Raw genomic sequence first — 13,074 nt, forward strand, 5'->3', positions numbered from 1 at the left:
ATCATCATCCAAAGTGAGAAATCTTATATAAAAAGCTTTCTTCTGCAATTGACAAGCTCTACAACATTCATGTTCAAAAAGCATCTCTACTCTTTCTTTAGACAGAGGTGCAGTCTTTACAGAAAACACTAACATTTAGAAATATCATACTCTATAACAATATTTAGAAAAACAGATTAATAGGAACTAATGGCTTACTGAAGTTATCTTTTTACATTTCAACTGCTTACACAGAATCCAATGCCAGTGTAACAAAAATTGCTTTTCCCCTCCCTGTCTCTTAATCAATAAGTGCACATCTAGTTTTCTGGATTATTTCATACACAGCTGAGATTATTTAAAACAATTTATCATTAGCCATTATCAATAATTTATCTATGCATTAAATAGTATTATAAGACTATTAATGAATGGTTAATCACACAGTTTGTCAAGTGACTATCAAAACTTGAGGTTACTTCTGTATGGTAATTACTTCTTTTGTACTATATGCCTTCAGATAAAGCATATACCTAAAAATCCAACTTGGGAGTGGGAGTGCATAAGCAGAGAACCAAATTCTAGGTTAAAGCAAAAACTGAAACAGCTATAAAATAATATGTTTTATTTTAGAACACTGAAACTTGAACTTGAAAAATACTGAACAGGGGAATTTGGTCATACAAGATCAGATGGAACATTAAGAAATACCGTGTAAAGGTATCCTCAAATGTTTGCAGGATGAAAGCCATGAAAGTTCAACTATGTAACTTGAATACCAAACTGATGATTTGGGGTTTTTTAAAGAACTTGGAGTAAAGTTGCTCCAAGATTCTATAGCACTATTTTGGTTAATGACATGGGAATCTCCAATGATGCAAAACTTGTGTTTTAATATGTAATGAAGTATTAGAATAGGTACTTCCAAGTTGTCATTTTGTAAACCTACATGCTATTCAAGACCATGTTTACAAAAATTCTATTCCATGAAATTTCTGTCCATAGTTATATAATAACCAAAGAGAATCAAAGATTGAGACACCCGGAACACTGCAAAACATCCACAACCACTAACCCAAAACCCTGAGAAGCAATCTATCTGTAATATCTATTAGATATCATATCATCACATTAGATCTAATGATTTAAATGTACTAAAATATTTTTAAAATTTACTTTATAAAAGTGTCTCTACATTTCCAGATCTAGCACTGTGTACATCCTAATCAGAAGGGCCAATATCAGGACACTACACCATGCTGTCTTGAAAGCTCACAATGCTGTAGCACAATACCCAGCTCTACATCCGTGGGCTGAAGCTGAAAGTCATACTGTGGACAAGATTAGTGACCAATTCACCAGCAAAAATACTGTCCAGTAACCTTGCACATGCCCATACTACAAAGCCTTCTGATTTATCTGAGAGTTGCCTTGATAGAAACATTTATGTGTAAAAAAAACAAAACAAAACACCCAAGAAATCTCCAACCAAAAAAACCTAACACATCCCCAACACATTATGTCAATCAGAAGTAAGTATTCTGTCACCCATAATACTAGTAGCCAAAATACATAGAAAAATACAATTCTGGAATGGAAATACTGTCATTTAAGAATACTTTCTAGAACAGCTGACTACAAGACTGTTCTGAACAAGGAATCACTACATGATAACTTTATATATATGTACTTTGTGTTGCTTGTTTTACATATCTTAATAAAGATGTAAAGAATTACACATCAAAATCACAGTCAAGCATTCCTCATGTAGCGTGTCGCCTTCAGTTCATTTAGTTGCCTGAGGATAACTTGCGTTACATCTCGCATCCATGCAATATTTGAATCAACATGCAACAGGACCCAAGACTTTTAAGTTAATTTGCAACCTCCAATGAAATTGGGCTATAGCAGCAATAATATGTACCACCCAAGAAAGACAGAGGAGTTGGAAAAGAACTCTGAAAATAAAAGCATGTTAAAAACTAATGGGAAAGGATGTAAGAAATAAACTTAGGTAGAAGCACTAGTGATGAGTTGTGGGCAGGCAGCGAGATATAACTTAAAATGATTGAACATCTGCCATTTCAGTTTATCAGCATCTTATTATTTTAACATTGAACTGTGTTTGCCGAACAGATAATTAGTTAGGAAGATACATTTTCCTCCGGGGCAATTATTAATTTCCTTCTGACTTCAAAGAAATGAAAAAGCTTTTAGTGTAGATAAGCACACCATTATATTTCAAATCTGGTTTAGATTCTCACAGAACTGAAACTGCAATATGATAAGCAAATGAAAAGAAAAATAGAGTATTGTTTTGTTTTTTAAATCTGTTTCAATTGCTATGTCATTACTTAATATTCAACAACCAGATTTAAATATCCCTCCCCTCTGCCCCACAAATATATTCAAATAACTGGAATTTTTTGTAGTAGTAGCTTTGTTCAGAAACTCAGAACAAGGCTAGTACTCAGCTTCAAAGGATTTAGCTGCTCTTAAAGACACTTACTGCACTGACTTTCAGTGCTCCATGTTGAGCTTGGATTCAACTGAGCTAAATTGATCTCTACTATAATGAGAACAGAAGAATCATTTTAGGATTAAAGACTGAAGAAGGGATTATGAAAGTTCATTTTTCAACCAGCAACTGCTAATTCCCATTCTTTCTATATGTATCTCTGATTTCCTATATGAATAACATCTACCTACTTCATAGGAAAAAAAGTACCAGTAAAACATATTATCAGATGCAGCAAAAAATATCTACTGAACTATGCTGAAATTACAACACAGCCATTAGCTATTTTACCTAGTCTCTCGAAATACTGATAGTCAAAGAAAATTCTTGTAGAATATTTTCAGCTTTAACTCTGTACAACTTCTTGCCAGCAGCTCAACACACTTGCTTTATTTAGACAAAAGTTTGAAGCTACAGATCATAATATATATTCTTTAGTTGCACAAGACAATTTCTTTGCTAAAACATTTCCAATCTGCTATATATATTGTTTTATGTATCTAAATAGAACTAGTTATTAACCAACCCAAACCGCAAATCATATACATCAGTTTCCTCCACCAAAATACATAGCTGTTGATATGAATTTGACATATGATAGTATATTAGGTGTATATTTTGTGTGCAATTTTATATAAAAATTCTCTATATATTTCATATATACCAAACTGTTTCTCTATATATATATTCTATGTTTATATAAATAAAATACATGCTTAAATGATTTAGTCCTAAAAAGTTACAACCCTCTTCACTAAACAAAAGCCAAATTTATTCATAAAAGAAAAAGTGAGTTGTTCTAAACTTTCTATTATGATGACAAATTTGTCCCAGAATGCTGAAAAATGAAGGTGAAAATTGAACACAACGAAATGTAACCAATTTTAAATTTTGTTTCTTTCACTACTTGTTTTCAATATTATACCAGACCCTCCCCTTTGAAATAAACTGGTTACTATGGAGACAGTGATAACTGCCATACAGTAATGCTCACACTGTAATCAGGGTACCTTATGTTTTAGAATTTATTCCATAATTTTCTTTTTATTCCATCACTAAAAAATTAAATTATGGTTTCCAAAGCAAATGTCAGAAATAAAGTAAAAAAAAAAAAAAAATAAAATTTAAAACTCACATAAACAACAGAAGGATCGAAATTATTATACATTACAAAATAAACATATATTTATTAAATAGTAGACTTCTATTTGTTGATTTGTCATTACCCACGGCTATACCTATTTTGGAGGGAAATGGAAAAATCTAGTTACTTTTCTACAAACATAAATATTAATTAGAACATCCTATGTGCCATCAATAATAGGAGCGAAGTAAAGGAAGGCACAGAATGAAGAGGCCAAAATGCATGTTAGCATTTTTTTCCCTTTCTGCATTATAAATGGGTGGGGGAAGAGAAGCTGTATCGCAAGGAGAGACCAATCATTTTTTTGTTTACCACTTGCTCGTCTCATTCCAATACCCAGTTTTTAACCTGGTTATGATCTAATTCTGTGTTCTTGGTAGGCTAGGACTCAATCGAGCTAAAGATTTTTAAACTCACTGCCAGTCAACCTTATCATGAACTTTCATTATATGCATGTAATTAATTGGGTCCAATGAACAATATCAGGACTGAGTTATAGATTTTTCCCCCCACCATATAATTAGAATATAATTACCCACAGGATATCAGAATGATGCAAAACCTTTCCTCTAAATGTGCCCTCATTAGGAAACAAGTCTCAATGTACATTTATTCAATCAGTATGAATTAATTAAAACGTTACTGAAATAAAAGAGAGTAACATTAAAGTGTATCTGACATCTATTAAAAGACTATCACTTGAGATCTGCACACACAGTTTATAACAGAACTCATTTAACTTAAACAAAAAACTTCACCATATAACAAGCCTTATATATGGTAAACAGAAAGTAAAAAGGACTAGTTGTAAAGTTGACAGACTGCATTTTACTAAAACATTTAAAAGTAGTGAAGTAAGATATGAGGAATCTTCATATGACATTGAATCCAGACATATATATGATTCTTTCATGATACAGTATCAACTGCATGAGTTTCCCCATGGTTTGTTTTTCAGCTCAGAATGTAGCTTATCATATGTAGGAATAACATTTGACAAGTTCCATTTTGTAGAGTTATGAAGATGAAAGCCCTGTTATTTAACTTGGACCAGCCACCTAGCTTTCAGATGACCAGGCATCTAGGTTCTCTCTCCAGCCTTTAAGACAGGGGAGGTAGGAGAGGATCAAGCCAGATATAGTATTTTAGAAGAATCTCTCTTGTGTCTAAAGAAATCTTAAATGAGACTTTTAGAAATGTTACCTTAGCTGAGATGGCTATGCTTAGCTTAAAGAGAAACTGTCATCCTTTGTGATATTACGATCTGCAAGGGTTTATTCTTCACAGTTGCACCAGTGATTTTAGATGTAAATGAATACCTAGGAAATGGAAAAACTGAGAGGATATGGATCCAAAAAACAAATTGTAGCTGAAAGAGTATTTTTGTAGCTCTGATGTAATCCATGGTGCTGTGAAATGCAATTTATGGAAAAAAAATCTCTTTATCTCTGCAGAAAGAGTTGAGGTTGGAATTCACAAGAACCCAAAAAATTAGACATGCTTTATGAGAAAGGTAAAAACATGACTGTCCTCAGTTCTGCAAAAGAGAAAAGATAAGAAAGGATTTAGCCTGTGCTCTTGAAGGAAAACTTAAGTGGGCATCTTAGTCTGAGATAAACTCTTGACAGTTTCCTGAAAGTTTGGACTTCCAAAGTTACAAATGGAAGTGACAGCTAAAACTTTCGGGATATCAAAGGTAGAAAATTTTCCAAGTTGCTATTTTCCTACAACTCCTAAAATTTATTCTATGGGATATGAAAATAAGTTTAGCTTTGATACCTCAAAAAAAAGTGAGGATACACCTGGTATAGCATCACGGATTATCTGCTTTTCTTTATCTTGGACATGTATGTACCATTGCAAGAATACTACTGCTCAGCTGATCACTGAAGCTAAGTGTGTGTCCTAGTTGAAAAGACTCTTCAACTGGCAGGTGTATCAGATTTATACATCTGTATGCATCATTTCTATTAACAGAGACACTATTGTATAAGCAAAACCAAAAATTGTCTGAAGTCATTATCAAGAGTGCTGGTTTCACATACACTGAAGTATTACATTTCTCAAAGGAATATCCATAAGAGGAAATGGGAGAAGCTAATTAAAAAATTACTAACACAAATAATATGTACACTGTAATCAATCGTTTCTAGTAGGTATTCCTATTAGCTAAGTCACTGATGTATTATTTGTAACATAAGTATACTCATGTTTTTAAGGCATTTTTCGAAGAAACTTCTAGATGAATGAACATACTATGAAATTATAAAGTTCACATTAAATCACAGCAAAATATATTTTCCATTCCTAGCAATATACGTTGCGCTGAAATACATGTTTTATGTTACATTATTAGTATGTAATACTGAAACATGATTCTGATGCAGGAAAATATATTCACTTCTGCTTATGCCTTCAAAATTTGCAGATAAACAAGCCTCTTCAAGGGTGATTTGGCTCTAGAGTGGTTTTATATATCCACTAAACTTAACTAAACTTCAATTATACAATGAAAATCTTAATTCCTCTATCCCTCTTCCTCTCCTGAAAAGAAAATGGGGTTACAGAAAAATAACTGAAGATGAAATTTCATGCTGGGGCTTTATTCAGTTTATGAGAATGTCAAATAATAAATAACAATAAACTGAAAACAGTCCAATAACAAAATCATAATTTCCACATGTTAACTTTTGAAGTATGAACTAAAATCCTGAAAATTAAATAATGTAATGCAGAATGTAACCATCCAACAAATTTAAAATAATATTTTACAATTATTATTTAGAACTTGTCCAGGTAATATTAAAAACACTAGTAGGGAAAAACTACAAAACTACTGTTACAAAGCCAGCTTTCCATTGCTTTATGTTCATTGACAGCAATGCAATAGCCCCAGTTTACTCAAGCAGAGTAAACCAGAAGTCTAGCACCCAATCAGAAAGCAAGCAATTTACTATAGACATGAATATTATTCTTAATTATCAGAAACAGATTTAAGATTAGAAGGTATATTTCCTTGTTTTACCTCCTGCATTAAATTAGTCTTTCTTAAGTTTAAGCATTTCTTAAACCTTATTATGAAATACACTTAAAGAAGACAACACATCTGTTCTAAATACGATGCTACTATGACTTTCATAAGCATAAAACATTCACTTTAATATACGAACACATTAGTTAATTCCAAAGCTCTTTTTTCATGATAAACTGGTCAGCTCTTCTCTATGCAACCTGCACATACCAAGCATTTCTATTTTCATTGAATTGAGTTATTGTTTTTTGTGGACAGAGAAATTTACTGTCCACCACTGCAGAATAAAATATACCATAATGTTGATGCATAGCTTACTGCAAAACCAGTGTCATCATTCTAGGTAACCTCCGGCTTAGATCAAAGACCTCAGCATTGCAGATATACAATATGCACCCCAAGCAAAAACTGTCCATAAGAATAACTTCATTATTCTGGGAACTTGGATCTATAAAAGATGTAAAATGTAGAAGTGTTCTGCCTATACAGTTTCTGGTAAGTACAGTCTGAATAAGTGATAAAACCTGAGTCAGCTTCAGTTATAATATGCCCTACAGAAAGTTCATTCTTACATGAAGGAAAATGCAATATGCACAGGATAAAGCATGCTTATGCCTATAAACTCATCTGCCATGATTACCCGTTGTGCTTAAGGTTCACACGGTTCTGTGAATTTCACAAATACTCTGGCAGTCAGCCCCAGCACCCTTTTAGCCATGACCTATGTCAGAGGATTACATCTGAAATAAACACACGGACAACTCACCAGTACTACTGGGCAGATTGATGTGGGTGGTAAAATATGGTCCTTCAAAGGTCCACAGTCACATTCAGGTTTTAGATGAGAAGCGCATTTGTTATGTAGCTACAGGAAGACAGAAAACAAAGATCCAACTTAGACATTTTATTACTACAGTCTAAGAAAAGAGGCAACCTAAAATGGGGTGAGTTTATTAAATCTAATTATTACTAGAGTACTAGAAGAAAATGAAACAGACTGCAGTAGAAATCCTCTTAGGACTGACAAAACCAGTGAATTTATACTGAAGCAAAGAACAGTGTATCAAAATATTTTCCAGTTGGAAAATTGCACATGTGGTCCAGAACACAAAATAAGAACATCACATGAGAGTACCGAAACATCCACATCATAGTGCTATTGGTGATCAAAACCTTTCTTTCAGAAGACAGCTTCTTGCACTAAGCCAGGAACTTCTGTTCTACTACTAACGGGCAACCTCCAGTAATTTATGACAGCTTTTAGTACTGGTGTAACTCTCCCATCCTACCTGAAGGTGATACAGTAACTACTGATTCAATTGTGATGCTGCAATATCTATGAAAAAAAACATATGAAACATAAGAGAATAATGTAGGAATATATAAGAACTTTAAGCTATACTGTGGAAAATTTGGTCTTGACTGAATGAATGTTCAGGCTTCCAGTGACTGCTGAGGAAGCTGAATTACTCTTTTTTTCCTATTTTATCCATAGCATTTATCCAGTTTTCCTGAAAGTAATGAAAAGAATTCTACTCTGAAAACACAGAAAGAATATCCTCAGGTCTGCTGACTAAAAGAGCACTGGCTTACGTCTGTATTGTTACAAAGGTGGAAGGGAAAAATTATATACATAACATCAACACGGAATGCCAACAAATAATGATGTGTTTATTGAAATACTTTGCATTTACCAATCAAGAGTTCTTGTAGATATTTTACATCTATTCAAACATCTCTAAAGAGAATATTTCAACATATATATCCAGCCACACTCTACAAAGCATTCACATATAACCGGTATACTTCACAATATTATTAAAGAGATTCACAGTAAAATATAACTTCACATTGTGAAATTTGGTGAAAGTCTATTGTTTTGTAGTCACTGATCTTAAAGGTCTTTTCCAACCTAAATCATTCTATTGTTCTATTTCTGTACTGATTCAATGAAGTGTGCATTAAGTTCTTCAGGTAACATGCATTTCCCATAGAGATAAACATTTAATTTTTTAGAAGATATACATATTTGCATTAAAAAAAAATAATCAGAATTTTGTAGCATAAATCTTATTTAACAAGTGATTTAGCTAGTATAATAGGTAGCATAGAGCATTAGTTCAACAGTTTCAATAGCAGTTACAAAATCTGTAGTTCAATGTGTGAATCACGTTTTTCCAATGACTGATTCATTTTCCCTTAGATGATTTAACCATGTCAGTATGAACTCTATTAAAATTGTACCACCTGCTGATGTGTAGAACCTTTACCAGCAACATGGTCTTCATAAAGTTACCTGGTAGAGTTAATGTTGACATAACATTTCTGAATTTTGAACTAAATGGCACCTAATAGTAGCCTTGTCCATATTCGTTTATACTGCAAAGTTACCTTTTCAGGCAGTTACTTAGCAACAGAAAATAAAAGTCTAACGAATTTCGATTTACTCTGAGTATTAAAGCCTTATTGTGAGGGTATTTTGGTAGCCCTGTAATCTAAATCATTTGTCATGCTAATTCTCTGCCTCAGTGGTAAGGCTACTTGTACCATAATTAATGCACATCAGGCCATGATACATCAAATAAAAGTATCTTCACACATTCAGTGGTAATTAGCAGCTTTGCTACTTGGTGGCATGCAAACTTATCTGCGAAAAAATAGCTTAATCTTCTTATTAGTCTCTGCTGATCTTTGACAACAGAACTGGCATGTAGCAAACAGAAATAGTGGAAGGTATGTAGCTTTAAGGAAAATAACATTTTGACACAATGAAATCAAACAATATGCATCCCTTCTCAAAAAAAAAAAAAAAGGTTTTAGCAGATTTTAAACACATTTCCCCAAAGTTCCCTTACCCCAAACCTAGCTCCTGTAGAATGCCCATCACAACTAAATGCCTAAAAGTAGGAAAAGTTGTATTTGCTGGAAAGAAGAAAAAAAAAAGCACCCACAAAAAAACCAAAAAAGGACAACAACAACAACAACAAAATAAATCCACCCACAAACAAACAAAAGAAAAACACATTAAAAACCCCCACAAACACCAAAACAGACAAACAAACCACAGGAACAAACTTTACAAGACCCTGGCAGAGAGAGACCAGAGTATATAGAAGATGGAATCATGGCCCTGGCTGAAAACTCAGTATAACAAGCTTCAGTGAAAAACATCTCTAAATTTGGGGATTTGATTCAGTTGTTTGACATCAGAAATGACCCTACTAGGTTGTAAGAAGGAGAGCTATTCAATATTCATGAAAGAGGCTCAGAATTAGTTGTGGAATAACTAGCACCCTGCTGAATTACAAAAATTTTCCGGCAACAAGCTCTAAATATGGTGGTGTACAAGGAGTTGAAAATATATGAAGGATGTGATGATAATTACATAACTTCAGAATACCCATTCAAAAATCATGCATCTGTTAGAAATTTAAAAAAGTTTTTTTCAGTAATAAAGTATCATTATTCTTAGCAAATAAAGCTTTTGCAACAAAATATACAAAATACACAGAACTGCAAGAAAAGTGAATAGAAGATTGAAAAGCAACTAATTTGTAATATTTTTAAAACTGGAAATTCTGACTTATATCTAATTTACACCTGAAATCATAAAACTTAAATAAAAAGATTAATAAAGTTATTTTGAATATTTAACATTACTTTTACAGAAAATAAATATCTTTAAAATTCTATGTAAATACAACTGCAAGTGACAACATTTTAAACTTGGCTGTCAAAAAACAGGCCCATTTTTAATTGGAATTTTAATGGATATTTAAGTATTTAAATATGCACACAAGCACTCAAGATATTTTCAGAAAAATTAAGCCTTTTTCTTCACAGTGATTTCAATGACAGATCATTCCTCAGTATTTCCTCAGTAAGGATCAGTTTTTATGGAAGTCCTCTAAATCTTGATGTGTATCTTCAAGAAGTAAAAGGCCTTTACAAATCTAATGTAGATTCACATGAAATAATGGGAAAATACTTTTTCTGAGAATTTGCAATTTCCTTTGACTTTAAGAGACAGCCTTATGTAATATTTAATTATTGAGTGATATACACATATTATACAGATGTAAACACTTCTATATCTAGAGCAGCACACTCATATTTATCTGTCTAAACACAGATAGCCATTGCCTAAATTTAATTATCTGTATGCAAAAATTTTGGATTGGGTGTTCTATTCCTTACATAAATTATCCAAATTTTGACAGCAATCTGGACTACATATTTGCTTCCTTCTAAAATATTGGGTCTTAAGTAATCATAACAGCTTATCACTGTAAGTATCCTGGATCTATTTTCTTTGATGATGTTTCATATTTTGTGTTTTTGTATTAAGAAAATGTCGTAAAACATCCAAACTTGTACACTGAAAACAAACATTCACTAATGCCTCAGTCTCGTATTATTTAAAAACTGATAAAACAACTGCTGTTTCACAACAATAATAATGGTATCAGCAAAAAGGCAAAAGCCTTAGAAGAGACCTGAATCTTTCCCCATTTAGATTTGAAACTTAATCCTGCCTTGGCCAGGAACAGAAATACTGGCATTGCTCCTTCTAGCATGAAGATCTCACTTTTAAGGGCAGTGTTCCTTGAATGTCATTAGTTCCAGTTATTGGTTCCTGCTGAATAAGGAGTGCACAAAAGTTGTATATATTAGAGTTGGTGCACAGATTAGTATATATCAAGATGTCTCTGCTCTTATTCCTAGACACTCGAAATCACTGTATCCTACCAGATGTCCTCAATTCCATCTGCCTGTCAGCACACCACAAATTAAGATTTTGTCCTAGTGTCACAGTGACCTTGACCTTCCCCAGTACTGAAAAATATTTTATAATCTTTCTGTAAGGTAAACTGGGAATTCTGCTCTTTAGCATAACATATATTATTTCTATTTGTATATTGTCTTTAAACAGTGTACATCTTCAAGCATATCTGCTTGCAAGAATTAAGGACTCCTATGAATATTCTGCATAAACTACTTCTTAAAAAATGCACTGTTCATTTCTGATGACAAAACTGAACTAGACCTTTTGAATTATGAGGACATAAAAAAGAGATGCAGATTTTTGTATCTCTAACCTGTGCTAAAGGCTTTACTATGGTATACTCACTGTAATCTGACACCAAACACAGTGAAGTCCAGTCAAGCCTTGGTAGCATTTTATAGTTTTGTGGCACTTATCACATTTTGTTGGACAGTTTCCTTCTACCCAGAAATGATGCATTACCTGCAAAAGAAAAGTGTGGATATACGTAGAGTTACTAAATTAATAGGTAAATGGCAAAGTTAATGCTACCCCAAACTTACATCAGTATTCTTTTTGGACTTGACATATGTTTTGATGCAAGATGCTGGAGCTCTTGAGACACAGCGTTCATGGACTGTGTACTTGCAAACTGAAAAAAGAAACACATTAATAGATGTTGAGGCAATGCTGCTTCTGACTACACTTTTACGAAACAAATAACGTTACCAGCATGCCATCTCTATATAATCAATCCAATCAGTCAATGAAAACTCAAACTAGACTGCTTTTTCCAAGGAACACAAAAGGCCAATTAGAACAAGAAATATTATGCAAGTGAGATATCCAAGAATGCACTATCATTGCATAACAGGAAACGCTTAATTAAATCAAAGCTCACTAAATTTTTTCATAATAATTCCCAAATGACAAAAATATTAAAGAAAAATTGATGACTGACAAATGGTTTGGTGTCATTTGCTAGTAGAAAGAAATCTGTATTTTAGAAACTATAGGCATGAGCAGCTGGCAAGCACAAAAAAAAAAAGCCAATGAATTTATGTTGTTCCTTCTATGGATTTATAAATCTTATATGGCCGATTAGTTCATTTTCAGATAGCAATTGTTTTCATTCATTCCATAATCACCCCAACTTTAACTCTTCCTTTCCCCAGTGTCATCTCCTGAGAAGGTTTTTCTTCCCAACCTCTCCACACCAGTTTTTGGTAACCACTATTGTCAGCCAGAACTGTAAAGATCACACTAGATGCATTTGGAAAACATATAAATGTCAGGGTACAATACAAAGCTCTCCTGACTTAAAGTATACAACTGTGCCTAGATAAGGAAATAATGCTACAGCTTATACCTGCATTCAATAGAGTCAACTATTAAAAACTGAGAATGAATTTCTCCCTGCATGGTATATGTCTCACGCTTTTGACCTCGAGAGCAATTAAGCACAAAGTACTTCTAAACACCTTGCTTGCACCTATTACACAAACCCAGTGGGAGGTGCAGCCATTAATCAGACAAACTGCAGGGTGTAACATTGTTGATTGGACCATGGAGGGATGGTGAGGCACCCTGCAGTTCCTCCCCCCCCTCCCTTTTTTTTCCTCCCACACAATCTAAAA

General features: G+C 33.2%; 1 protein-coding gene across 3 annotated transcripts in view; it reads right to left on the reverse strand.

Annotated features, from left to right (window-relative positions):
* The window catches only part of DGKB (diacylglycerol kinase beta), a 354,661-nt gene that overhangs the window by 237,733 nt on the left and 103,854 nt on the right, over positions 1 to 13,074 (reverse strand). For all 3 annotated transcript variants that reach the window (XM_034062188.1, XM_034062182.1, XM_031052464.2), the window contains exons 11-13: positions 12,001 to 12,089; positions 11,804 to 11,920; positions 7,439 to 7,537 (exon numbers count right to left, since the gene is read on the reverse strand). In XM_034062188.1, coding sequence (XP_033918079.1) covers positions 7,439 to 7,537; positions 11,804 to 11,920; positions 12,001 to 12,089 — 305 coding nt within the window. The remainder of the gene's footprint in view (positions 1 to 7,438; positions 7,538 to 11,803; positions 11,921 to 12,000; positions 12,090 to 13,074) is intronic.

This window comes from Melopsittacus undulatus, chromosome 1 (genome assembly GCF_012275295.1).
Source record: "Melopsittacus undulatus isolate bMelUnd1 chromosome 1, bMelUnd1.mat.Z, whole genome shotgun sequence".
NCBI classification, from domain to species: Eukaryota; Metazoa; Chordata; class Aves; order Psittaciformes; family Psittaculidae; genus Melopsittacus; species Melopsittacus undulatus.